Source organism: Micropterus salmoides, unplaced genomic scaffold (assembly GCF_014851395.1).
Source record: "Micropterus salmoides isolate LMB-PRFRI ecotype aquatic unplaced genomic scaffold, ASM1485139v1 Ms_hic_scaffold_17, whole genome shotgun sequence".
NCBI lineage: Eukaryota > Metazoa > Chordata > Actinopteri > Centrarchiformes > Centrarchidae > Micropterus > Micropterus salmoides.
This window is the reverse complement of record NW_024040817.1, coordinates 3,888,420-3,916,366: the sequence shown is the minus strand read 5'-3', so window position 1 is coordinate 3,916,366 and position 27,947 is coordinate 3,888,420. Positions and strand designations below refer to the sequence as shown.

General features: G+C 37.9%; 2 protein-coding genes and 1 long non-coding RNA gene across 6 annotated transcripts in view; all 3 read left to right on the top strand.

The window, feature by feature from the left end:
* The first annotated feature begins 8,901 nt into the window (after positions 1 to 8,901).
* Positions 8,902 to 14,308, top strand: LOC119906774. Its single transcript, XR_005445027.1, has 5 exons — positions 8,902 to 8,999; positions 9,490 to 9,771; positions 10,636 to 10,913; positions 13,333 to 13,457; positions 13,677 to 14,308. It is a non-coding gene; the product is annotated as an uncharacterized LOC119906774 (long non-coding RNA).
* A 5,635-nt stretch (positions 14,309 to 19,943) lies between these two features.
* LOC119906772 lies at positions 19,944 to 25,221 on the top strand. Its single transcript, XM_038724119.1, has 5 exons — positions 19,944 to 20,097; positions 20,587 to 20,868; positions 21,740 to 22,018; positions 24,485 to 24,609; positions 24,826 to 25,221. Exons 1-5 carry the CDS (start codon positions 20,037 to 20,039, stop codon positions 24,937 to 24,939), a joined length of 861 nt encoding a protein of 286 aa, XP_038580047.1. The 5' UTR covers positions 19,944 to 20,036; the 3' UTR covers positions 24,940 to 25,221.
* Positions 25,222 to 26,443: 1,222 nt separating this feature from the next.
* The window catches only part of si:ch211-264f5.6 (carcinoembryonic antigen-related cell adhesion molecule 20), a 55,611-nt gene continuing 54,107 nt past the window's right edge, over positions 26,444 to 27,947 (top strand). For 2 of the 4 annotated variants that reach the window (XM_038724116.1, XM_038724114.1), the window contains exon 1: positions 26,444 to 26,535. In XM_038724116.1, coding sequence (XP_038580044.1) covers positions 26,487 to 26,535 — 49 coding nt within the window. In that variant the 5' untranslated portion in view covers positions 26,444 to 26,486. The remainder of the gene's footprint in view (positions 26,536 to 27,947) is intronic. The other 2 variants (XM_038724118.1, XM_038724117.1) reach the window with 1 other exon arrangement.

Sequence of the window (27,947 nt, the reverse complement as noted above, 5' to 3'; positions counted from 1 at the left end):
AAAAGTGAGTACACCCCTCACATCTGCGTAAATATTTTCATGTGACAACACTGAAGAAATGAAACATGCTACAATGTAAAGTAGTGAGTGTGCAGCTTGAATAACGTATATAAATTTGCTGTCCCCTCAAAATAACACATCACACAGCCATTAATGTCTAAACCGCTGAAAACAAATGACCAGTTAATTGAAATGGGAGAGAGAGCGAGCGTGAGGCTGGACAGAACTGATGTTACTCTACAGGTCTGTGATCAGTGAAGTGTACAAACTGGAGGCTCTGTTAACAGCAACTGGCAACCTCCGGGTCTGACAAGTGAAGCCAATGTAAAAGTCCCTTAAACCTGCGTCCTTTCCAGCAGCCAGCAGGGGGCGACTCCACCGGCTGCAGAAAGAAGTGTGATTGTATAGAAGTCTGTAAGAAAATGTTTCTACTTCTCAGCTGATTTATTCCCTCAGTAAACACTTTCCTGATGAGTTCATGGTCTCAGTCTCTAGTTTCAGGTCTTCTTCAACACAGCATGATGTTCATTTAGTAAATTATGGTCCCGTTTAGAGGAACAGAGACCAGGAAGCAGAGTATATTTCAGGGCGGGGCTACAAGGTGATTAACTTGCTACCAAGGCCAGCTGTTAATCAGGATAGAGGCAGATTGTGTCCACTGCAGTGGACTTCTTTTAACTAGTGGGGAACTTGGGTGTTGTATGTGTTTTTGTCTAAGAACATTTTTTCTGCTAAGTAATGCATTTTTTGTTTTAAGCCTGTTAAACCAGCATCCTAGTTAATATCCCATTTACAGATGCACCTTACTAACCAGTCTGGCTCCAGGAAACGATAGACCACAAACCATGATGTCACGGTGGCCATGTCCACTTCTTTTTATACAGTTAATGTTTAACAGTGATAGACAAACAGATGCACGTTATAATATATAATATGAAGGGTCTGTATTGCTGTGGCTGCTTTGACATTCGTGTTTTAAGTTTGCTTTGGTGTAAAACTGTCTCAAATTATTTTGTTGACTTTCCAAAAAGAAATAATATATATACACACACACACACACACACAGCGTGTGAAATAAGTATTGAACACGTCACCATTTTTCTCAGTAAATATATTTCCAAAGGAGCTATTGACATGAATTTTTCACCAGATGTTGGTAACAACCCAAGTAATCCATACATACAAAGAAACCAAAACAAAGAAGTTCAGAAATAAAGTTATGTGTAATAATGTGCAAATTTATGGTGAAATGATTGTCTTTGCACTTCCGTATTATGGCCCCAACAGCGCTCACTGGAACATTCAGAAGCTTAGAAATGCGCCTATAACCAATGCCATCATTGTGTTTTGCAACAATTAGGTTGCAAAGGTCTTGAAACAGCTCTTTGCATTTACCCATCATGGGATGTGTCTTGTGTGACACTTTGGCAACGAGACCTTTTTGTAGGCCATCAGTTGGGACTGAACCAGCTGATATTAATTTGTACTGACAAGGGTCTAGATTGCTTTTTAACTGCCTTTTTGCACCTCCCTTTCTTCATGTGTTCAATACTTTTTCCCTGTGACATTATTACACATAACTTTATTTCTGAACTTCTTTGTTTTGGTTTCTTTGTATGTATGGATTAATTGGGTTGTTACCAACATCTGGTGAAAATTTTATGTGAATAGCTCCTTTGGAAATATATTTACTGAGAAATAGTGACGTGTTCAATGCTTATTTCACCCACTGTTTATATGTATATAGGTGTGGAAAAATGCTGTAAAGTAGGAATGCTTTCAAAAATCTTAATAGATTATATTTATCAATTACTAAAATACAATGTAAGTGAACGGAAAGAAAATCTAAATCAAATAGTAACCACCCTTTGCCTTCAAAATGAATTCTTCTACGTACACTTGCACAAAGTCAAGGATTTTGTAGGTATGTTGTCAGGTGTATCAATAAATGTACCAAATTCAGTAGGCTATGTAGGTTGAAACACAATCATTAACTGAAACAGAAACAGCTGTGTAGGAGGAATAAAACTGGGTGAGGAACAGCTGAGCTGAGCTGGTGAAGCTGCTGAAGACATTTTACTGTCAAACGCCTTATCTGCCTGTTCTGTCTGCGTTTGGGTCCAGTCCCTGTTTTTCTGCATAACCCACCGTGACACTTACGGTACAATAAGTTATCTTCTGTTTAGACCCTGAACACACCTCTCTGTCTCTCAGCCGTCTTACCCACCTTTCCTCTCTGTCTCTCCCCCAGTTTACTTTGTGCCTCTGGTTGTTTGTGTGGTTCTGATTGTCCTGCTGTTGGCTGGTTTTCTGCTGCTGCTCTTCAAATGGATGAAAAACAGAAACCTCAGATCTTCAAAAAGCAGAAATGTGGAGGTAACTCTTTTTTACTCTTGCTGTCTCTGACTGTTAACCTCGATGTCTATGATGTCTCCTAATATACTGTAGATGCTCAGGAAAATAAAATGACATGTTAGATAAATGCTGCATAAATAAATTTGTGACCACTAGAGGGCAGAAACAGAATGAGAACTGGAAACAGTGCTGCCATTAGAACAGGGATCTTTAACTATGTTAAATATGTGCTATTTTCAGTTATCTGTCGCCTCCAAGAACAGGACTCCAGTCTCCACTGGTGAAGACTCCACTTACCAGAGCCTCGATCCTGCCAGCAGGGACCAGGACCAGATCTACTCCTCACTCACTTAACCTTACATAACTCCCAGAAAACCACAAATAGTTGAATCCTCACACAAACACAAAGTGAGCTTTAAAGGGCTTGATAGGTTTTTATGCTAAGCTACCTGTTGAACACTGACACCCCTGGTACCGGGTGCAGCACGCGATCATCAAAACCGCTGACTTTTACGATTTTTGCCGTTATTTTAAAAAATATCTCCGGGCGCCAACTTGATTATTGTGCAATACCCGGGAGCTGTGCCTGCCTTCTCTCGCCTTTTTCTACAGAACAGGAAAAGTGCCGCTTTAAAACACATGGTCTTTTTGCGGCCTGGTAGCTGACTTGTAGGAGCTACATAGATGTTTTGTTATTTGGAACTTGATTGTATGGACAGAAATAGTGTTTTAAAGATAACTCCCAATAAAAGTCAACATCTAAACAGTAAATGTTGCCAAAATATAGACATTCACCTGGTATATTTTGAATATATTGTATGATAACTGTTGTATTTTAGTTTATTTTCATAAAATTTACAGTTACAATTGCATTCTAGGTGTATCAGAAGATATTCTGTTGCATTATAATCTATCTTATGATGGTTTTGATGGTTTATTGCATAAAAAATATAGCTTTTTTACCAGGTCAGGATGAAAATATCATTTTCTTTATTGCATTGATCCATTTAGTCTGTAATGGTAAAATAAATATGTTATTTTACAATGGATTTATATTCCTTAGCCTCTGACCTTTCAAAGGAGAATTATGCATATTGGCCAAAAGGTTGAGTAGTTATTCCTGATTCATTTTGGGTTTGTTATTTTATGTGTTTTTTTTCTGGAAATAGGGGCAAATACCTGTAAGTTTCCAGCAGTTTAGTCTAACCATGCCCTGACTCCAGTTTCGTACTTTCGCTTTTCTTTACAATGAATATCAATCTTTTCATAAAAGAATATAATCCAACAAAGGTTAAAGTCAAGGGCAACTGGACTTGGTTGAAGATACTGGAAGACGTTTCGTCCATAATCCAAGGGACTTAAGAAGAAGTCCCTTGGATAACTATGACCTGGATGACTGAGAATCTTCACAGACAAAAGAATATAATATTTATTTTTCGTAAATATATAAAGTCATGTTCCTAAAGAAATATTCGACACAAACACAAAATGAATGACAAATGCTTTCAGTTTCGTTATTAAAAAAACAAACTTTTCCTTCACATCAGTCCTAAATCTTAATACCACTGTTGTTTATTTGATACACGTATTATAGCAGTGAGGGCAGCGGTAATATCAGATCCTATTTACGCCGGGGTGAAAGGGTAGTTCGTCCAAAAGTTGTCGTCGTATTTAAACCTTACGTGGGTTAGGGAGCTCAATTTGGCCTGGAGGGTGAATTCGACCAGAGTTCACTCCGTGTTGGAGTGGAAGTGGCGAGGGTCTAGTTTCGGAAAGGCTCTTGGAGTGGCCTTTTATTGTGGCCAGCCTAAGGCCTTTTATTGTGGCCAGCCTAAGGCCTTTTATTGTGGCCAGCCTAAGGCACACCTGTACAATACCCATGCTGTCTGATCAGCATCTTGATATGCCACACCTGTGAGGTTGATGGATTATCTCGGCTAAGGAGAGGCGCTCACTAACACAGATTTTGACAGATTTGTGAACAATATTTGAGAGAAATAGGTATTTTGTGTACATAGAGAAAGTCTTAGATCTTTGAGTTCATTTAGAAAGTGTAAGGAAATGATTAATAAACTATTTAGATGTACATTTATATATGCATTTATGCATATGATTTAGTCATGTACTAATAGTGAGTGTGCAAATAAATATGTACAAACATTTATTAATATTTTAATTAATGTTTAGAGAAGGTTTTGCATTCTATGTTCAATTGTTACCGACTGCAGCCTCATTTTAGCACATGGTTTGGTGCAATTTAGTTTGAAACAGAAAGAAATTATTGTGTGTGCAGAGTTGTTACTGTTACTTAGCACTGATATTTAATTTGGTCTGCACACTGTAAAGTGTCTATGAAGGCAGAGGAGATAAAGCTCTCCTCTCTACCAGTAGATGGCAGCATGAGTGCTTTTAAATGTATCTCTGGTTTGTGTCTGTTAATTCATTTAAATCCAGGTTATTGATAAAGATTTATTTTTGATGGGTTATTTCCAACCCAGTTATATACAGCGTGTATTTACTCTGTATTTTTATATAATTTCACAACCAAACATAGTTATATGAAAAATTTGCATCTGGGTAGGTTTACACATACAAGGAATTAGCTTTGGTATTTTGGTGCATAACAATAAAGAAGGTAAGAAAGTAAACTGCTGCAGATCAAGAATCAAACATATATATATAAAAATATATAAAAGAATAATAAATGATCAAGAATATGTACTTGTTATGTACACAGACATTTGATCATGTGGCAGTAAATAACCTCCCCGTCATGGCACCACCTGTGTTACACTGCACCTTCATCACTGTATCATCATCTTCATCATTCACCCTCAGCTCAGAATCAAACCTGCATGCACTTCTGTTCTGACCTTTAGCAGCTCTGACCACAAACTCACATCAGGAATGTCATAATGTAGGCTATTTGGCGTAAAGAAGCATTTATATGGGGGTATTTATGTTTCAGTATTATTTGTGTGAACAGATGAGCGATCTGTGTGTAAATGTGTAATCTGTAAATATAAAACACTTTGCAAAAACACAAAATGAAGATTTGTAAACTAGAAAACAGATCTGCAAATACATAAATAAATTCCTCAAATAATAAAATTATCTGTGATTATATTTAATAGTTTACAAATAAATGAACCACGTTTGTGAATATCTTCCTAACAGTTACAGCTTTCAAATATGCATTTGTGAATCCAGTTTTAATTTACAAATTGTTGAAAAGTATTTGTCACTTTCAAACAGGCATTTGTGAGTCCCGCCTGTATTTGTCGATCTTCACACACGGAGTTTTGAAACAAACTTTCCGCCGATGGAAAGAAAATCCACTCGTGTCATTCGGCTGTTTTCGAAGACCACGTGATGATGCCTGCTGACGCCTGCTGATGACGCCATTTCCACATTTCAAAGTAAAACGGCCTCCGAACTGCCTGAATGTGCCAACTTGTTGCTATCGCGAAGGAAATATCAGCTACTCTTTCAACAAAATGTGAATGCAGACTGAAATGCAACCGTGTTGTTGTGTCGAGGGAGGCAGCGATTCAAACCAGTGAGTAAGAAATAGTATAATTATATAATATAATGTATAAAGCTATGAGCAAAGGGGAAAGTCCGCTAGCCGCTGGGCTAATTTCAGCAGTTTGAAAATGCCATAGGCTCTAGCTAATGATGGTGTTAGGCAAAAATCAAACCAAGACTACGAGCCGAATATTTGTTAAAAGTTAGTGTGGGCTGTGTTTGATGTGTTTTAGTGGACTGTACTGAATTTACATTTAACCATATACTTTTTTTCCTAGTATGGCCAAAAGCCGAGTGGCCATCATGGTAGTTCCTGTCCTGTGGTCAACACCAGCATCAAGGAGTGGACAAAAAGAAGAACAACAAAGGAATTAAGAATTCATCACAGTTTAATGCAAACAATAGACCTATAATGAAATCCTTATATAATCCACCCCAGGTCTTCTTGTTTCTGTTGAAATACTGAGGAAGAATGTGTGTAACGTTGTTACTGCGTAATTAGAGTATAGGAGAACAGTGGACACTTACTAGGTTCCTCTGTACCTCATTTAACATGAGCGCTTTCCTACTTCCAAAGTTATTTTTGCCTAATTAAACCATCACTAATAAAATTTAGAAAATAGTTCATAGTTTTATTTATACTGTAGGTCTAGGTTATTTTGACATTCAGCCCCAAAACCGTGCTCAAAATGAAAATAACCTATAGAAAATATAACTTTTTATTCTTTTTTCAATTCTTTCTAGCAGCAGTGTTTCCCACATAAGGCTTTACTTGGGAGAGCCCGCTCAGGCATATTAACGGCCAAAGTATATTTGGGTGAGTGTGCAGGGAGAAGAGAACTGAAGGGGAAAGCAAGATGAGCAGAGTAAACACTAAAACACCGAGGTGGTGAATGAAGTTAAAATGAAAATTGTTGAAGCCGGACTTTGTACAACACTCGGATGCCATTAGTAAATTGTGCGAGTCGATCATTGTCGTGATCACTCTCCAACTGGGTATCTTTGTCCTTAGACGAATCTTGTGGCACCAACTTCCAAGTAACTACCAAGACAAATCCCTCTGCCTCGGCTCAGCAAGGAAACACTCTGTTGAAACACTAAAAGGGAATTTTGCACACAAAAACTAAACTTTGAAAGATCCTCGCTTAATTTGTGCTTTGTTGGAGACTATTTTCAGCGGCGGATGAATCCACATGTGGACTGTAGTGAGTATTTGGGGCAGCAGGACGGAGGATGTGGGACTGGGACTCAGAATAAACTACAGTGTGTGTTCATAGTGATGAAGGAACATGTCAGTGCTCTCAATGATGAGTTTTTAATAGTTTCTGGACAACAATGAAGAAAGAAGAGACATCAGACTGTGAGACACAGTACAAGACTATAATTTAAAACTATTGTGCTTTTTACAGGATTTATTCCCAGGCTAATTCATAGAATAGAAAAGTATTAGTTATCAGGTGTGAAAAGATTATTTATTTGAACTGTTTGGGATGGTCGCCACCAAGCCTGTTTCTGCTCTGTTTTAATTAGTGCTGTGTCATTTATGTGTAGATTGACTTGGAAAAGTATTTCTATTATTTGATTCTGGTAATTGTAGGATCCAGGGCAGAAGAGTGAGAAATGTCTACTATACTATATTTATTCCTATACTTATACTTTATAAAAGATATTCACTATATTGACAAACGTACTGGGACGTTGTTAAAGGAAATCTTGATGTTACAGAAAACAATTATAGACAGTAGTTCTTCCAACAGTTTGTATTTGGCCTTTTCCTGTTTCAATATGACAGCGCCCCGTCCACAAAAGCCAGCTTTATAAACAGTATCTCACAAAAGTGAGTCCACCCATCACATTTTTGTAAATATTTCATATATCTATTCATGTGACAGCACTGAAGAAATGACACTTTGCTACAGTGTAAAGTAGTGAGTGTGCAGCTTGTACACACAACTGTTTAAATTTGCACTTTGGTGTAAACCGAGGCCACTTGTCTGTTCCCCACCAGCCAGTAACGGGCCAGGTAAACAGTTCACAGTACAGTTCACGCCCTGCTTTTTACCACAGGTAGTTGGTAAAAGAAATTTTCATAGTTTGGTTAGAGGCCTTGCTCAATTAGCCAAAAGACATCCGTGCATGACATTGCTAATGTTGCATGGCACCAGCAACCTGCTGGTAACTACTTAATTATGCTTAGGCCTATGTTAATTATAAATTAATTATGCTAATGCCTTTGATGGGCCATTAGAATTACCACCTGTTGGAATATAAACTTCATATGCAGTCCAGTACGGCCATAGTCTTATCTGCTCCGCCACACTTTCATAATGAAGCAAAAACATTCTCTTTTTACTTTTACTTGAGTAGATTTTTATACTAGTATTTATAAATACAGCCACGCTTCATACCCTGGGATCCTGAACGAGCCAGAGAAACACCCCTCCTAGATATAGTGCTGAACAGTGCCACCCCATAATGAGAACACCAGAGACTCATTGAACCCAGATCTGTTCTATTAAAACTAAAAACAGGGCACACTCGTATCTGTTCCATGTCCTTTTGTTTTTTTCCTATTTACCACATCTGCTCTCTAACAGCTTCATAAGGTGATGATGTCTTTGCCTTTTAGTCATTTCAGGCTCTTGCTTACTGGCAAAGAAATAGTTTTGAGGGAAATGTCATCATGCTCTATATTTAAACAACAGGAATCATCAGACCACAAAAAGACAAATGTGAGAATGTGGGGTTTACACATCCTTTGCTCAGCTCACAATAAAACAGTTTGTCTGTTCAGGCTTTGTTGTGTGCTGTAATGTCAGCGCAGGTACGATCTTCTAAAGGATACTACTAAACACATAATACTTTCCAACACCAACACCGTATTTGTTGTTAGTAAAAGATGTATGAACTCATGATCACACTGAAGGAAACACTGACGTGTGTTGAACATGTGTTTCTCTTGTTTAAGGAACTCCGTTACAACACAGTTCCTGTTCTAAGCATGGATAAGCTGAGGTCACATTATTCTGTGTACAGTGTTTCAGCCTGCGTGAAGATGAGGGCGACTATCTGCTGCTGCCTGTTGGCCTTTGTTCTGAGCTTTAATGTCACCGCAGGTAAGAACTTTTTAATTAATCAGTTAAACTTGCTCACTTTAAAATACATTTATTATTGGAAGTGAAATGTAACTAAGTACATTTACTCTGAAATTATGCACCCAACTATAAATTTGAGGAAACCTTTTACACGGAGTTTGTAAACTATGATGTTTTGTTGTAAATTAAACTACCCAACAGTTTATATTGGTAACTGAAGGCAGAATCCTCACAAACCAAACAATCAGTTATTGGTGAAAATAATCAGCATATAATGAGCTTATCAATAAACTCAGCAGGATTGAACTGACCTTTATTTATTGCATTAATAATAATTCATGAAGAATGTGCGGTCTGTACTATGTTGTGAGGTCTTGAAGCTTGTCTCAGATGTGTTTGGTATCGCTGACTCATAATGTAAAAACACCAATTGATAAGGTCGTATTTGATGTGCAATCGCTGCATTTGACAGTTAAATGTGAACTTTTTTTTTAACTTGTTTCTTTTGCAGGAATAAATCATGTAGTAGTCGAGGAGAAGAGCTTTGTCTTTCTGCCATGTCCTCACCCTGCGGAGGGTAAAGTGACGTGGAGCAGAGAGAGAAACGGAAACAGAGTTGACATATTTATAATTGATGGTGACGGAGAAATAAGACACAATGATCCCGACAGACGATACAATTCAGTGGGAGATAAATTTATGTCACTTGTCATTAGCAGAGTTAATCTCTCGGACACTGGAAGATACCTGTGTAATAATGAACCAGCTGTGGAGCTGATGGTGATCAAACCAGGTAACATCAAACTTTAAGAAAGTTGTTCTGCTTCCTGTTTTCTTCCTGTTGCATGTACAGTACATTTTGTTAAGTAATGGGCTGTATATTACTAACATATATAAATTAGATGTAAATGTGTTTTTACCTTCAATAACACAACTATTGTAGAATTTATAATATTATGTTTTACTTTCGTCCTCCATAACATTTACTTTTGTGGTGTACATTTATGTTGGGGAAATTGAACTATTGTCTTTATTGAAGTAAAATTTGCTTTTGCGCTTCACTACATTTGAACATGCTGGACAGTGGCAACTGTATGATCATTCAGTGGAGAAGAGAACTTAGTATTTCCCAATTTTTCCAATTAGAGTAATGAGAAATGTCCACTTGTGTTAGTTTCCTGTATTATTGTGAAAATTTCTGCCTCTCGTGTTTTAGTCTATTTTATTTTCTGTCTGTCTAACTGCTGATGCCTAATGTGTCTCACCTGTGTTTAACCAGCCTGTGTGTATAAATATATATAGTCTGTGCAAGCAAAGTCATGGCCAGGCGTTGAAGAAGTATTCAGATCCTTTACTTAAGTTAAAGTAGTTATACCACACTGAAAATACTCCTGTATAAGTCCTGTATTCAAAACCTTAAGTTAAAAGTACAATTTCAGCGTCTGAGATGTAGAGGAATAGAAGTATAAAGCTGATGAAAATGGAAATACCAAAAGAAAGTACAAGTACCTCAAAACTGTCCTTAAGTACAGCACGTAAATGCACTTAGACCATGTTATTCCTCCACCTTTGGGGCAAAAACAGGTCAGTTTCTCAAAGAAAATCCATGTATTTAATGACATAAAACATATTTTTTACTTTGTGTTTGGTCATGCAGGAGAAACAGCCAGACTCACTGTTGTAGAAAGAACCAACATCACTCTGAATTGTCCCTCTGCTGTTTCTGGGTCAAGAGATCCAACATGGACCAGAGAAAACCGTGGAACAAACATCACTGTTTCCAGTCAAAATGAGATGGATAAGCACGCTCGATATTCAACCACGGAAGAGACGCTGACTATAACAGACGTGCAGCCTGATGACGCTGGACTGTACTACTGTGATGAAAACCAGTTGTGCATCTGAATGTGACCAAAGATGAGCAGTCTGAGAAAGGTGAGAGACAAGAAGTCTTAGAGGATCCAGTATTTCCCAAAAGTGAGTACACCCCTCACATCTGCGTAAATATTTTCATGTGACAACACTGAAGAAATGAAACATGCTACAATGTAAAGTAGTGAGTGTGCAGCTTGAATAACGTATATAAATTTGCTGTCCCCTCAAAATAACACATCACACAGCCATTAATGTCTAAACCGCTGGCAACAAATGACCAGTTAATTGAAATGGGAGAGAGAGCGAGCGTGAGGCTGGACAGAACTGATGTTACTCTACAGGTCTGTGATCAGTGAAGTGTACAAACTGGAGGCTCTGTTAACAGCAACTGGCAACCTCCGGGTCTGACAAGTGAAGCCAATGTAAAAGTCCCTTAAACCTGCGTCCTCTCCAGCAGCCAGCAGGGGGCGACTCCACCGGCTGCAGAAAGAAGTGTGATTGTATAGAAGTCTCTGAGAAAATGTTTCTACTTCTCAGCTGATTTATTCCCTCAGTAAACACTTTCCTGATGAGTTCATGGTCTCAGTCTCTAGTTTCAGGTCTTCTTCAACACAGCATGATGTTCATTTAGTAAATTATGGTCCCGTTAAGAGGAACAGAGACCAGGAAGCAGAGTATATTTCAGGGAGGGGCTACAAGGTGATTAACTTGCTACCAAGGCCAGCTGTTAATCAGGATAGAGGCAGATTGTGTCCACTGCAGTGGACTTCTTTTAACTAGTGGGGAACTTGGGTGTTGTATGTGTTTTTGTCTAAGAACATTTTTTCTGCTAAGTAATGCATTTTTTGTTTTAAGCCTGTTAAACCAGCATCCTAGTTAATATCCCATTTACAGATGCACCTTACTAACCAGTCTGGCTCCAGGAAACGATAGACCACAAACCATGATGTCACGGTGGCCATGTCCACTTCTTTTTATACAGTTAATGTTTAACAGTGATAGACAAACAGATGCACGTTATAATATATAATATGAAGCGTCTGTATTGCTGTGGCTGCTTTGACATTCGTGTTTTAAGTTTGCTTTGGTGTAAAACTGTCTCAAATTATTTTGTTGACTTTCCAAAAAGAAATAATATATACACACACACACACACACACAGCGTGTGAAATAAGTATTGAACACGTCACCATTTTTCTCAGTAAATATATTTCCAAAGGAGCTATTGACATGAATTTTTCACCAGATGTTGGTAGGAACCCAAGTAATCCATACATACAAAGAAACCAAAACAAAGAAGTTCAGAAATAAAGTTATATGTAATAATGTGCAAATTTATGGTGAAATGATTGTCTTTGCACTTCCGTATTATGGCCCCAACAGCGCTCACTGGAACATTCAGAAGCTTAGAAATGCGCCTATAACCAATGCCATCATTGTGTTTTGCAACAATTAGGTTGCAAAGGTCTTGAAACAGCTCTTTGCATTTACCCATCATGGGATGTGTCTTGTGTGACACTTTGGCAACGAGACCTTTTTGTAGGCCATCAGTTGGGACTGAACCAGCTGATATTAATTTGTACTGACAAGGGTCTAGATTGCTTTTTAACTGCCTTTTTGCACCTCCCTTTCTTCATGTGTTCAATACTTTTTCCCTGTGACATTATTACACATAACTTTATTTCTGAACTTCTTTGTTTTGGTTTCTTTGTATGTATGGATTAATTGGGTTGTTACCAACATCTGGTGAAAATTTTATGTGAATAGCTCCTTTGGAAATATATTTACTGAGAAATAGTGACGTGTTCAATGCTTATTTCACCCACTGTTTATATGTATATAGGTGTGGAAAAATGCTGTAAAGTAGGAATGCTTTCAAAAATCTTAATAGATTATATTTATCAATTACTAAAATACAATGTAAGTGAACGGAAAGAAAATCTAAATCAAATAGTAACCACCCTTTGCCTTCAAAATGAATTCTTCTACGTACACTTGCACAAAGTCAAGGATTTTGTAGGTATGTTGTCAGGTGTATCAATAAATGTACCAAATTCAGTAGGCTATGTAGGTTGAAACACAATCATTAACTGAAACAGAAACAGCTGTGTAGGAGGAATAAAACTGGGTGAGGAACAGCTGAGCTCAGCTGGTGAAGCTGCTGAAGACATTTTACTGTCAAACGCCTTATCTGCCTGTTCTGTCTGCGTTTGGGTCCAGTCCCTGTTTTTCTGCATAACCCACCGTGACACTTACGGTACAATAAGTTATCTTCTGTTTAGACCCTGAACACACCTCTCTGTCTCTCAGCCGTCTTACCCACCTTTCCTCTCTGTCTCTCAGCCTTCTTACCCACCTTTCCTCTCTGTCTCTCAGCCTTCTTACCCACCTTTCCTCTCTGTCTCTCAGCCTTCTTACCCACCTTTCCTCTCTGTCTCTCAGCCGTCTTACCCACCTTTCCTCTCTGTCTCTCCCCCAGTTTACTTTGTGCCTCTGGTTGTTTGTGTGGTTCTGATTGTCCTGCTGTTGGCTGGTTTTCTGCTGCTGCTCTTCAAATGGATGAAAAACAGAAACCTCAGATCTTCAAAAAGCAGAAATGTGGAGGTAACTCTTTTTTACTCTTGCTGTCTCTGACTGTTAACCTCGATGTCTATGATGTCTCCTAATATACTGTAGATGCTCAGGAAAATAAAATGACATGTTAGATAAATGCTGCATAAATAAATTTGTGACCACTAGAGGGCAGAAACAGAATGAGAACTGGAAACAGTGCCGCCATTAGAACAGGGATCTTTAACTATGTTAAATATGTGCTATTTTCAGTTATCTGTCGCCTCCAAGAACAGGACTCCAGTCTCCACTGGTGAAGACTCCACTTACCAGAGCCTCGATCCTGCCAGCAGGGACCAGGACCAGATCTACTCCTCACTCACTTAACCTTACATAACTCCCAGAAAACCACAAATAGTTGAATCCTCACACAAACACAAAGTGAGCTTTAAAGGGCTTGATAGGTTTTTATGCTAAGCTACCTGTTGAACACCGACACCCCCGGTACCGGGTGCAGCACGCGATCGTCAAAACTGCTGACTTTTACGATTTTTGCCGTTATTTTTAAAAATATCTCCGGGCGCCAACTTGATTATTGTGCAATACCCGGGAGCTGTGCCTGCCTTCTCTCGCCTTTTTCTACAGAACAGGAAAAGTGCCGCTTTAAAACACACGGTCTTTTTGCGGCCTGGTAGCCGACTTGTAGGAGCTACATAGATGTTTTGTTATTTGGAACTTGATTGTATGGACAGAAATAGTGTTTTAAAGATAACTCCCAATAAAAGTCAACATCTAAACAGTAAATGTTGCCAAAATATAGACATTCACCTGGTATATTTTGAATATATTGTATGATAACTGTTGTATTTTAGTTTATTTTCATAAAATTTACAGTTACAATTGCATTCTAGGTGTATCAGAAGATATTCTGTTGCATTATAATCTATCTTATGATGGTTTTGATGGTTTATTGCATAAAAAATATAGCTTTTTTACCAGGTCAGGATGAAAATATCATTTTCTTTATTGCATTGATCCATTTAGTCTGTAATGGTAAAATAAATATGTTATTTTACAATGGATTTATATTCCTTAGCCTCTGACCTTTCAAAGGAGAATTATGCATATTGGCCAAAAGGTTGAGGAGTTATTCCTGATTCATTTTGGGTTTGTTATTTTATGCGTTTTTTTTCTGGAAATAGGGGCAAATACCTGTAAGTTTCCAGCAGTTTAGTCTAACCATGCCCTGACTCCAGTTTCGTACTTTCGCTTTTCTTTACAATGAATATCAATCTTTTCATAAAAGAATATAATCCAACAAAGGTTAAAGTCAAGGGCAACTGGACTTGGTTGAAGATACTGGAAGACGTTTCGTCCATAATCCAAGGGACTTAAGAAGAAGTCCCTTGGATAACTATGACCTGGATGACTGAGAATCTTCACAGACAAAAGAATATAATATTTATTTTTCGTAAATATATAAAGTCATGTTCCTAAAGAAATATTCGACACAAACACAAAATGAATGACAAATGCTTTCAGTTTCGTTATTAAAAAAACAAACTTTTCCTTCACATCAGTCCTAAATCTTAATACCACTGTTGTTTATTTGATACACGTATTATAGCAGTGAGTGCAGCGGTAATATCAGATCCTATTTACGCCGGGGTGAAAGGGTAGTTCGTCCAAAATTTGTCGTCGTATTTAAACCTTACGTGGGTTAGGGAGCTCAATTTGGCCTGGAGGGTGAATTCGACCAGAGTTCACTCCGTGTTGGAGTGGAAGTGGCGAGGGTCTAGTTTCGGAAAGGCTCTTGGAGTGGCCTTTTATTGTGGCCAGCCTAAGGCCTTTTATTGTGGCCAGCCTAAGGCCTTTTATTGTGGCCAGCCTAAGGCACACCTGTACAATACCCATGCTGTCTGATCAGCATCTTGATATGCCACACCTGTGAGGTTGATGGATTATCTCGGCTAAGGAGAGGCGCTCACTAACACAGATTTTGACAGATTTGTGAACAATATTTGAGAGAAATAGGTATTTTGTGTACATAGAGAAAGTCTTAGATCTTTGAGTTCATTTAGAAAGTGTAAGGAAATGATTAATAAACTATTTAGATGTACATTTATATATGCATTTATGCATATGATTTAGTCATGTACTAATAGTGAGTGTGCAAATAAATATGTACAAACATTTATTAATATTTTAATTAATGTTTAGAGAAGGTTTTGCATTCTATGTTCAATTGTTACCGACTGCAGCCTCATTTTAGCACATGGTTTGGTGCAATTTAGTTTGAAACAGAAAGAAATTATTGTGTGTGCAGAGTTGTTACTGTTACTTAGCACTGATATTTAATTTGGTCTGCACACTGTAAAGTGTCTATGAAGGCAGAGGAGATAAAGCTCTCCTCTCTACCAGTAGATGGCAGCATGAGTGCTTTTAAATGTATCTCTGGTTTGTGTCTGTTAATTCATTTAAATCCAGGTTATTGATAAAGATTTATTTTTGATGGGTTATTTCCAACCCAGTTATATACAGCGTGTATTTACTCTGTATTTTTATATAATTTCACAACCAAACATAGTTATATGAAAAATTTGCATCTGGGTAGGTTTACACATACAAGGAATTAGCTTTGGTATTTTGGTGCATAACAATAAAGAAGGTAAGAAAGTAAACTGCTGCAGATCAAGAATCAAACATATATATATAAAAATATATAAAAGAATAATAAATGATCAAGAATATGTACTTGTTATGTACACAGACATTTGATCATGTGGCAGTAAATAACCTCCCCGTCATGGCACCACCTGTGTTACACTGCACCTTCATCACTGTATCATCATCTTCATCATTCACCCTCAGCTCAGAATCAAACCTGCATGCACTTCTGTTCTGACCTTTAGCAGCTCTGACCACAAACTCACATCAGGAATGTCATAATGTAGGCTATTTGGCGTAAAGAAGCATTTATATGGGGGTATTTATGTTTCAGTATTATTTGTGTGAACAGATGAGCGATCTGTGTGTAAATGTGTAATCTGTAAATATAAAACACTTTGCAAAAACACAAAATGAAGATTTGTAAACTAGAAAACAGATCTGCAAATACATAAATAAATTCCTCAAATAATAAAATTATCTGTGATTATATTTAATAGTTTACAAATAAATGAACCACGTTTGTGAATATCTTCCTAACAGTTACAGCTTTCAAATATGCATTTGTGAATCCAGTTTTAATTTACAAATTGTTGAAAAGTATTTGTCACTTTCAAACAGGCATTTGTGAGTCCCGCCTGTATTTGTCGATCTTCACACACGGAGTTTTGAAACAAACTTTCCGCCGATGGAAAGAAAATCCACTCGTGTCATTCGGCTGTTTTCGAAGACCACGTGATGATGCCTGCTGACGCCTGCTGATGACGTCATTTCCACATTTCAAAGTAAAACGGCCTCCGAACTGCCTGAATGTGCCAACTTGTTGCTATCGCGAAGGAAATATCAGCTACTCTTTCAACAAAATGTGAATGCAGACTGAAATGCAACCGTGTTGTTGTGTCGAGGGAGGCAGCGATTCAAACCAGTGAGTAAGAAATAGTATAATTATATAATATAATAATGTATAAAGCTATGAGCAAAGGGGAAAGTCCGCTAGCCGCTGGGCTAATTTCAGCAGTTTGAAAATGCCATAGGCTCTAGCTAATGATGGTGTTAGGCAAAAATCAAACCAAGACTACGAGCCGAATATTTGTTAAAAGTTAGTGTGGGCTGTGTTTGATGTGTTTTAGTGGACTGTACTGAATTTACATTTAACCATATACTTTTTTTCCTAGTATGGCCAAAAGCCGAGTGGCCATCGATGGTAGTTCCTGTCCTGTGGTCAACACCAGCATCAAGGAGTGGACAAAAAGAAGAACAACAAAGGAATTAAGAATTCATCACAGTTTAATGCAAACAATAGACCTATAATGAAATCCTTATATAATCCACCCCAGGTCTTCTTGTTTCTGTTGAAATACTGAGGAAGAATGTGTGTAACGTTGTTACTGCGTAATTAGAGTATAGGAGAACAGTGGACACTTACTAGGTTCCTCTGTACCTCATTTAACATGAGCGCTTTCCTACTTCCAAAGTTATTTTTGCCTAATTAAACCATCACTAATAAAATTTAGAAAATAGTTCATAGTTTTATTTATACTGTAGGTCTAGGTTATTTTGACATTCAGCCCCAAAACCGTGCTCAAAATGAAAATAACCTATAGAAAATATAACTTTTTATTCTTTTTTCAATTCTTTCTAGCAGCAGTGTTTCCCACATATAGGCTTTACTTGGGAGAGCCCGCTCAGGCATATTAACGGCCAAAGTATATTTGGGTGAGTGTGCTGGGAGAAGAGAACTGAAGGGGAAAGCAAGATGAGCAGAGTAAACACTAAAACACCGAGGTGGTGAATGAAGTAGAGTTAAAATGAAAATTGTTGAAGCCGGACTTTGTACAACACTCGGATGCCATTAGTAAATTGTGCGAGTCGATCATTGTCGTGATCACTCTCCAACTGGGTATCTTTGTCCTTAGACGAATCTTGTGGCACCAACTTCCAAGTAACTACCAAGACAAATCCCTCTGCCTCGGCTCAGCAAGGAAACACTCTGTTGAAACACTAAAAGGGAATTTTGCACACAAAAACTAAACTTTGAAAGATCCTCGCTTAATTTGTGCTTTGTTGGAGACTATTTTCAGCGGCGGATGAATCCACATGTGGACTGTAGTGAGTATTTGGGGCAGCAGGATGGAGGATGTGGGACTGGGACTCAGAATAAACTACAGTGTGTGTTCATAGTGATGAAGGAACATGTCAGTGCTCTCAATGATGAGTTTTTAATAGTTTCTGGACAACAATGAAGAAAGAAGAGACATCAGACTGTGAGACACAAACAGTACAAGACTATAATTTAAAACTATTGTGCTTTTTACAGGATTTATTCCCAGGCTAATTCATAGAATAGAAAAGTATTAGTTATCAGGTGTGAAAAGATTATTTATTTGAACTGTTTGGGATGGTCGCCACCAAGCCTGTTTCTGCTCTGTTTTAATTAGTGCTGTGTCATTTATGTGTAGATTGACTTGGAAAAGTATTTCTATTATTTGATTCTGGTAATTGTAGGATCCAGGGCAGAAGAGTGAGAAATGTCTACTATACTATATTTATTCCTATACTTATACTTTATAAAAGATATTCACTATATTGACAAACGTACTGGGACGTTGTTAAAGGAAATCTTGATGTTACAGAAAACAATTATAGACAGTAGTTCTTCCAACAGTTTGTATTTGGCCTTTTCCTGTTTCAATATGACAGCGCCCCGTCCACAAAAGCCAGCTTTATAAACAGTATCTCACAAAAGTGAGTCCACCCATCACATTTTTGTAAATATTTCATTATATCTATTCATGTGACAGCACTGAAGAAATGACACTTTGCTACAGTGTAAAGTAGTGAGTGTGCAGCTTGTACACACAACTGTTTAAATTTGCACTTTGGTGTAAACCGAGGCCACTTGTCTGTTCCCCACCAGCCAGTAACGGGCCAGGTAAACAGTTCACAGTACAGTTCACGCCCTGCTTTTTACCACAGGTAGTTGGTAAAAGAAATTTTCATAGTTTGGTTAGAGGCCTTGCTCAATTAGCCAAAAGACATCCGTGCATGACATTGCTAATGTTGCATGGCACCAGCAACCTGCTGGTAACTACTTAATTATGCTTAGGCCTATGTTAATTATAAATTAATTATGCTAATGCCTTTGATGGGCCATTAGAATTACCACCTGTTGGAATATAAACTTCATATGCAGTCCAGTACGGCCATAGTCTTATCTGCTCCGCCACACTTTCATAATGAAGCAAAAACATTCTCTTTTTACTTTTACTTGAGTAGATTTTTATACTAGTATTTATAAATACAGCCACGCTTCATACCCTGGGATCCTGAACGAGCCAGAGAAACACCCCTCCTAGATATAGTGCTGAACAGTGCCACCCCATAATGAGAACACCAGAGACTCATTGAACCCAGATCTGTTCTATTAAAACTAAAAACAGGGCACACTCGTATCTGTTCCATGTCCTTTTGTTTTTTTCCTATTTACCACATCTGCTCTCTAACAGCTTCATAAGGTGATGATGTCTTTGCCTTTTAGTCATTTCAGGCTCTTGCTTACTGGCAAAGAAATAGTTTTGAGGGAAATGTCATCATGCTCTATATTTAAACAACAGGAATCATCAGACCACAAAAAGACAAATGTGAGAATGTGGGGTTTACACATCCTTTGCTCAGCTCACAATAAAACAGTTTGTCTGTTCAGGCTTTGTTGTGTGCTGTAATGTCAGCGCAGGTACGATCTTCTAAAGGATACTACTAAACACATAATACTTTCCAACACCAACACCGTATTTGTTGTTAGTAAAAGATGTATGAACTCATGATCACACTGAAGGAAACACTGACGTGTGTTGAACATGTGTTTCTCTTGTTTAAGGAACTCCGTTACAACACAGTTCCTGTTCTAAGCATGGATAAGCTGAGGTGGGACATTATTCTGTGTACAGTGTTTCAGCCTGCGTGAAGATGAGGGCGACTATCTGCTGCTGCCTGTTGGCCTTTGTTCTGAGCTTTAATGTCACCGCAGGTAAGAACTTTTTAATTAATCAGTTAAACTTGCTCACTTTAAAATACATTTATTATTGGAAGTGAAATGTAACTAAGTACATTTACTCTGAAATTATGCACCCAACTATAAATTTGAGGAAACCTTTTACACGGAGTTTGTAAACTATGATGTTTTGTTGTAAATTAAACTACCCAACAGTTTATATTGGTAACTGAAGGCAGAATCCTCACAAACCAAACAATCAGTTATTGGTGAAAATAATCAGCATATAATGAGCTTATCAATAAACTCAGCAGGATTGAACTGGCCTTTATTTATTGCATTAATAATAATTCATGAAGAATGTGCGGTCTGTACTATGTTGTGAGGTCTTGAAGCTTGTCTCAGATGTGTTTGGTATCGCTGACTCATAATGTAAAAACACCAATTGATAAGGTCGTATTTGATGTGCAATCGCTGCATTTGACAGTTAAATGTGAACTTTTTTTTTACTTGTTTCTTTTGCAGGAATAAATCATGTAGTAGTCGAGGAGAAGAGCTTTGTCTTTCTGCCATGTCCTCACCCTGTGGAGGGTAAAGCGACGTGGAGCAGAGAGATCAACGGAAACAGAGTTGACATATTTATAATTGATGGTGAAAGAGAGATAAGAGGCAATAACACAGACAGACGATACGGTTCAGTGGGAGATAAATTTAAGTCACTTGTCATTAGCAGAGTTAATCTCTCGGACACTGGAAGATACCTGTGTAATAATGAACCAGCTGTGGAGCTGATGGTGATCAAACCAGGTAACATCAAACTTTAAGAAAGTTGTTGTGCTTCCTGTTTTCTTCCTGTTGCATGTACAGTACATTTTGTTATGGTAATATATTATTGTATATTACTAACATATATAAATTAGATGTAAATGTGTTTTTACCTTCAATAACACAACTATTGTAGAACTTATAATATTATGTTTTACTTTCGTCCTCCATTAAATTTACTTTTGTGGTGTACATTTATGTTGGGGAAATTGAACTATTGTCTTTATTGAAGTAAAATTTGCTTTTGCGCTTCACTACATTTGAACATGCTGGACAGTTGCAACTGTATGATCATTCAGTGAAGAAGAGAACTTAGTATTTCCCAATTTTTCCAATTAGAGTAATGAGAAATGTCCACTTGTGTTAGTTTCCTGTATTATTGTGAAAATTTCTGCCTCTCGTGTTTTAGTCTATTTTATTTTCTGTCTGTCTAACTGCTGATTGCCTAATGTGTCTCACCTGTGTTTAACCAGCCTGTGTGTATAAATATATATATAGTCTGTGCAAGCAAAGTCATGGCCAGGCGTTGAAGAAGTATTCAGATCCTTTACTTAAGTTAAAGTAGTTATACCACACTGAAAATACTCCTGTATAAGTCCTGTGTTCAGAACCTTAAGTTAAAAGTACAATTTCAGCCTCTGAGATGTAGAGGAGTAGAAGTATAAAGTTGATGAAAATGGAAATACCAAAAGAAAGTACAAGTACCTCAAAACTGTCCTTAAGTACAGCGCGTAAATGCACTTAGACCATGTTATTCCTCCACCTTTGGGGTAAAAACAGGTCAGTTTCTCAAAGAAAATCCATGTATTTAATGACATAAAACATATTTTTTACTTTGTGTTTGGTCATGCAGGAGAAACAGCCAGACTCACTGTTGTAGAAAGAACCAACATCACTCTGAATTGTCCCTCTGCTGTTTCTGGGTCAAGAGATCCAACATGGACCAGAGAAAACCGTGGAACAAACATCACTGTTTCCAGTCAAAACGAGATGGATAAGCACGCTCGATATTCAACCACGGAAGAGACGCTGACTATAACAGACGTGCAGCCTGATGACGCTGGACTGTACTACTGTGATGGAAAACCAGTTGTGCATCTGAATGTGACCAAAGATGAGCAGTCTGAGAAAGGTGAGAGACAAGAAGTCTTAGAGGATCCAGTATTTCCCAAAAGTGAGTACACCCCTCACATCTGCGTAAATATTTTCATGTGACAACACTGAAGAAATGAAACATGCTACAATGTAAAGTAGTGAATGTGCAGCTTGAATAACGTATATAAATTTGCTGTCCCCTCAAAATAACACATCACACAGCCATTAATGTCTAAACCGCTGAAAACAAATGACCAGTTAATTGAAATGGGAGAGAGAGCGAGCGTGAGGCTGGACAGAACTGATGTTACTCTACAGGTCTGTGATCAGTGAAGTGTACAAACTGGAGGCTCTGTTAACAGCAACTGGCAACCTCCGGGTCTGACAAGTGAAGCCAATGTAAAAGTCCCTTAAACCTGCGTCCTCTCCAGCAGCCAGCAGGGGGCGACTCCACCGGCTGCAGAAAGAAGTGTGATTGTATAGAAGTCTCTGAGAAAATGTTTCTACTTCTCAGCTGATTTATTCCCTCAGTAAACACTTTCCTGATGAGTTCATGGTCTCACTCTCTAGTTTCAGGTCTTCTTCAACACAGCATGATGTTCATTTAGTAAATTATGGTCCCGTTAAGAGGAACAGAGACCAGGAAGCAGAGTATATTTCAGGGCGGGGCTACAAGGTGATTAACTTGCTACCAAGGCCAGCTGTTAATCAGGATAGAGGCAGATTGTGTCCACTGCAGTGGACTTCTTTTAACTAGTGGGGAACTTGGGTGTTGTATGTGTTTTTGTCTAAGAACATTTTTTCTGCTAAGTAATGCATTTTTTGTTTTAAGCCTGTTAAACCAGCATCCTAGTTAATATCCCATTTACAGATGCACCTTACTAACCAGTCTGGCTCCAGGAAACGATAGACCACAAACCATGATGTCACGGTGGCCATGTCCACTTCTTTTTATACAGTTAATGTTTAACAGTGATAGACAAACAGATGCACGTTATAATATATAATATGAAGGGTCTGTATTGCTGTGGCTGCTTTGACATTCGTGTTTTAAGTTTGCTTTGGTGTAAAACTGTCTCAAATTATTTTGTTGACTTTCCAAAAAGAAATAATATATATACACACACACACACACACACACGTGTGAAATAAGTATTGAACACGTCACCATTTTTCTCAGTAAATATATTTCCAAAGGAGCTATTGACATGAATTTTTCACCAGATGTTGGTAGGAACCCAAGTAATCCATACATACAAAGAAACCAAAACAAAGAAGTTCAGAAATAAAGTTATATGTAATAATGTGCAAATTTATGGTGAAATGATTGTCTTTGCACTTCCGTATTATGGCCCCAACAGCGCTCACTGGAACATTCAGAAGCTTAGAAATGCGCCTATAACCAATGCCACCATTGTGTTTTGCAACAATTAGGTTGCAAAGGTCTTGAAACAGCTCTTTGCATTTACCCATCATGGGATGTGTGAGACCTTGGCAATGAGACCTTTTTGTAGGCCATCAGTTGGGACTGAACCAGCTGATATTAATTTGTACTGACAAGGGTCTAGATTGCTTTTTAACTGCCTTTTTGCACCTCCCTTTCTTCATGTGTTCAATACTTTTTCCCTGTGACATTATTACACATAACTTTATTTCTGAACTTCTTTGTATGTATGGATTAATTGGGTTGTTACCAACATCTGGTGAAAATTTTATGTGAATAGCTCCTTTGGAAATATATTTACTGAGAAATAGTGACGTGTTCAATGCTTATTTCAACCACTGTTTATATGTATATAGGTGTGGAAAAATGCTGTAAAGTAGGAATGCTTTCAAAAATCTTAATAGATTATATTTATCAATTACTAAAATACAATGTAAGTGAACGGAAAGAAAATCTAAATCAAATAGTAACCACCCTTTGCCTTCAAAATGAATTCTTCTACGTACACTTGCACAAAGTCAAGGATTTTGTAGGTATGTTGTCAGGTGTATCAATAAATGTACCAAATTCAGTAGGCTATGTAGGTTGAAACACAATCATTAACTGAAACAGAAACAGCTGTGTAGGAGGAATAAAACTGGGTGAGGAACAGCTGAGCTGAGCTGGTGAAGCTGCTGAAGACATTTTACTGTCAAACGCCTTATCTGCCTGTTCTGTCTGCGTTTGGGTCCAGTCCCTGTTTTTCTGCATAACCCACCGTGACACTTACGGTACAATAAGTTATCTTCTGTTTAGACCCTGAACACACCTCTCTGTCTCTCAGCCGTCTTACCCACCTTTCCTCTCTGTCTCTCAGCCGTCTTACCCACCTTTCCTCTCTGTCTCTCAGCCGTCTTACCCACCTTTCCTCTCTGTCTCTCAGCCTTCTTACCCACCTTTCCTCTCTGTCTCTCAGCCGTCTTACCCACCTTTCCTCTCTGTCTCTCAGCCGTCTTACCCACCTTTCCTCTCTGTCTCTCAGCCTTCTTACCCACCTTTCCTCTCTGTCTCTCTCCCCAGTTTACTTTGTGCCTCTGGTTGTTTGTGTGGTTCTGATTGTCCTGCTGTTGGCTGGTTTTCTGCTGCTGCTCTTCAAATGGATGAAAAACAGAAACCTCAGATCTTCAAAAAGCAGAAATGTGGAGGTAACTCTTTTTTACTCTTGCTGTCTCTGACTGTTAACCTCGATGTCTATGATGTCTCCTAATATACTGTAGATGCTCAGGAAAATAAAATGACATGTTAGATAAATGCTGCATAAATAAATTTGTGACTAGCGGGCAGAAACAGAATGAGAACTGGAAACAGTGCCGCCATTAGAACAGGGATCTTTAACTATGTTAAATATGTGTTATTTTCAGTTATCTGTCGCCTCCAAGAACAGGACTCCAGTCTCCACGGGTGAAGACTCCACTTACCAGAGCCTCGATCCTGCCAGCAGGGACCAGGACCAGATCTACTCCTCACTCACTTAACCTTACATAACTCCCAGAAAACCACAAATGGTTGAATCCTCACACAAACACAAGCTAAGATCGTTTAGAAAGTGCAAGGAAACGATTAACTATTTAGATGTACATTTATACATACGATTTAGTCATGTACTAATAGTGAGTGTATAAATAAATATGTACAAACATTTATTGATATTTTTAATTAATGTTTAGAGGTGCAGAAGGTTTTGCATTGTATGTTCAATTGTTACTGACTGCAGCCTCATTGAGCACATTGTGAAAGAATGAATGAATGAATTATTGTGTCATGCGTATCATTACGTTCAGCCCGCATGAGCTTATAAGACACCAACATTAATATAGAGGGGAAAAAAAGACATCATATACAGCTCTAACCAATTAGAAACAAAGATTAGAAGCGGAATAATAATAAATAGTACATATATATTCAGATACTTGCATGTATGTGTTCATAAACAGATGCATTCACCTTTACTCAGATAACCACTCACATAAACCCATAACCCTACACAGAACAAAATTAAATCTAGTTAAACAAACTAATTTTTGATCGTAAGCATACCAAAATATTTCAGAGATTTGCCGCGTAACATCCAGAAACAAAGATTCTCTGTGATCATCATAATGTGTACAAGAGGAAATGAGATTGGTTTGGTGCAGTTCAGTTTGTAATATAGTTTAACCTAAGAAGTTATTGTGTCTGATATTTAATTTGGCCTAAACACTGTAAAGCGCCTATGAAGACGAAAGCTGATGAAGCTGATGTTTCTCCTCTCTACCAGTAGATGGCAGCATGAGTGTATTTAAATGTATCCCTGGTTTGTGTCTGTTAATTCGTTTAAATACAGGTTATTGCTAAAGATTTATTTCATGCTGTTAATTGCATTTAGTATTCATTGTTTGTGGGTTATTTGCAACCTAGTTAAATACATAGCTATATGGAAAATTTGCATCTGACGAGAAATCAGAAAGAGCTTTATTGCCAAGTAGGTTTACACATACAAGGAATTAGCTTTGGTATTTTGGTGCATAACAATAAAGAAGGTAAGAAAGTAAACTGCTACAGATCAAGAATCAAACATATAAAATTGACAAGATATAAAAGAATCATAAATGATCAAGAATATGTACTTGTTATGTACATAAACATTTGATCATGTGGCAGTAAATAACCTCCCCGTCATGGCACCACCTGTGTTACACTGCACCTTCATCACTGTATCATCATCTTCATCGTTCACCCTCAGCTCAGAATCAAACCTGCATGCACTTCTGTTCTGACCTTTAGCAGCTCTGACCACAAACTCACATCAGGAATGTCATACTGTGTGAACACGACGGCACCCATAACCAAATTCATCCTAATCTGCTATTTGCTGGACTGTGTATTTAAATACAGGAAATAGCAGTGTGTGTGTGTGTGTGTGTGTGTGTGTGTGTGTGTGTGTGTGTGTGTGTGAGAGAGAGAGAGAGAGAGAGAGATCTGAGTTCCTCCAGCTGCAGTTCTGCTTTCTCTGTCTCTGCAGGAAAGACTTGAACCGTCTGGGATGGATCTGTTCGCCTTTACGTTGCTTCTCTTTCTGCTCGCTTTTATCGGTAAGAAGAGATAAATATTTCAGTGTAATTTCTTTAGAGATTAGATTGATTTGAGATGCTTTTATTTACGGGTTTATTTCTAGAAAACAGGAACCTGTAGCTTTCTGTTGTGTTGCCTGTTTGAATTCATGGTCATAATGCTGAATGACACATTTTCTAAGAACCAGAGCAAACCAAACAGAAACTTCCACCTATTGTACTTATTTTACCAGATTAATACATAGGCTACTAAATGCACCACAGGACTGACTACTTCACCTGACTTGTCCCTCATGTTTCTCCCCCCCCCCCCCGCATGCTGTGCGGGTCCATCCGGCCTCCGGGTCTCAATTTTGGGGAGAAATGTTACGTTGGTTTTTATTATCTGCAATTTCAACAACAAGACTAAACACGTTGAGGTTACAACCCTAAGTAAAGGAGGGTTGAAAGTGAACGCATCGTACCGATACTTGGCTCTAGCATCCCTGATGTCAGGTGACAGCTGGGATTATAGCTTCAACATAATATCAATAGACGTTTTGCAAATCGGAATTATTCATCTCCAAGTTCTTGGTAAGTTATTTTTGCCTAATTAAACCATCACTAATACAATTTAGAAAATAGTTCATAGTTTTATTTATACTGTAGGCCAAGGTTATTTTGACATTCAACCCCAAAACCGTGCTCAAAATGAAAATAACCTATAGAAAACATAACTTTCATTTACAATGTGAGTTCAATAGTTTAGTAATATGCAAAAAGATTAACGTGGCATTCCTCCATAAAGGCCTTTAAGCTACTTGTTAGTTTTTCAATACTCATCTGTTTGTTATTTAGATATATGATTATGTGCTCAGCAAGAAGCTTTCAGCTTTTGTAACATTACATTAAATGTGAAAAAAAAATACAGATTTACATTGCAAATTTAATAGGCTACCACTACTTCCTGTAGAAAAAATGGCCCATTTCCAAACCGTTCATCAGTCACACAAGCCTGCCTTGATTAAACCTGAAATGGGAAACTCCGAGTTTTCAGTTCCACAACAGCTGATCAGAATTAGTTCATCAAAGTATGTTGAACCTCATTAAAGCGTGTGCCTGGGAAATGAAAAAGGCCAATACTACGATTCATCATGGCAATGGGTAAAGAAAGAGCGGAGTGCATAAAACGGGAGTGGAGGAAGGAGTTAGGTGGAGTTAGGAGTTATAAGTTAACACTTTTACATTTTATTCAGTGAGTTTAGCTAATTTGAATTTCCTTAATGAATGATAAAGTGCTGGAATCCTTTACTGTGGGTTACTTTTAAAATATGTTTATTCAGCTGTAACCTGACAGGACAAAACGCTGGTGGCAATAACTGAAGCTGAAAATATGGATCAAAAATATGGATCAAACAGATAAGACACAGTTTACTTATGGACCTGTGATTGGC

Bases quoted from the DNA above. Each gene is read 5' to 3' on its own strand.
- LOC119906772 (XM_038724119.1), top strand. From the start codon at position 20,037: ATGAGGGCGACTATCTGCTGCTGCCTGTTGGCCTTTGTTCTGAGCTTT. The intron at 20,098-20,586 runs GTAAGAACTTTT...TTTCTTTTGCAG, and splicing joins GAGCTTTAATGTCACCGCAG to GAATAAATCATGTAGTAGTC. The intron at 22,019-24,484 runs GTGAGAGACAAG...CTCTCTCCCCAG, and splicing joins AGATGAGCAGTCTGAGAAAG to TTTACTTTGTGCCTCTGGTT.